At 56.4% G+C, this 473-nt stretch overlaps 2 protein-coding genes across 2 annotated transcripts in view; both read left to right on the forward strand.

The window, feature by feature from the left end:
- The window catches only part of LOC111652368 (histone H2A-like), a 695-nt gene extending 521 nt beyond the window's left edge, over positions 1-174 (forward strand). The window contains exon 2 of the mRNA XM_023402617.2: positions 154-174. Within this exon, the coding sequence (XP_023258385.1) occupies positions 154-174 (21 nt within the window). The remainder of the gene's footprint in view (positions 1-153) is intronic.
- LOC111652370 (histone H4-like) lies at positions 34-470 on the forward strand (the record flags this gene model as incomplete). Its single annotated transcript, XM_023402618.2, has 1 exon — positions 34-470. A coding segment is annotated over exon 1 (286 nt), but the record flags the coding sequence as incomplete, so codon positions are not given.
- Between the last annotated feature and the right edge of the window lie 3 nt (positions 471-473).

Genomic DNA, 473 nt, shown 5'->3' on the forward strand with positions numbered 1-473 from the left:
TTTTGAATGAATTTTAGCCGGAAGTTCAGAGGCTCACGGGCTCTAGCTTGAAAGAGGAAAAGCAAAATGGCGGACTGAGGCGGAGCTGTCTGTCTTCCTTTACGTCCGCATTCACCATTTAAATACGGACGTTCCTGACTCGACATTTATCAGTTTCTCTTCGGATCAACCTGAACTCGACAACATGAGCGGACGCGGCAAAGGAGGCAAGGGACTCGGGAAAGGAGGCGCCAAGCGGCACCGTAAAGTTCTCCGTGATAACATCCAGGGAATCACCAAACCCGCCATCCGCCGTCTGGCTCGCCGCGGCGGAGTCAAGCGTATCTCCGGCCTCATCTACGAGGAGACCCGCGGTGTGCTCAAGGTCTTCCTGGAGAACGTCATCCGTGACGCCGTCACCTACACCGAGCACGCCAAGAGGAAGACGGTCACCGCCATGGACGTGGTCTACGCCCTCAAGAGGCAGGGCCGCA

The sequence above is a fragment of the Seriola lalandi genome, unplaced genomic scaffold, assembly GCF_002814215.2.
Source record: "Seriola lalandi dorsalis isolate HSWRI2012SDOR001 ecotype SW California unplaced genomic scaffold, Sedor1 jcf7180002053962, whole genome shotgun sequence".
In the NCBI taxonomy this organism is placed as follows: domain Eukaryota; kingdom Metazoa; phylum Chordata; class Actinopteri; order Carangiformes; family Carangidae; genus Seriola; species Seriola lalandi.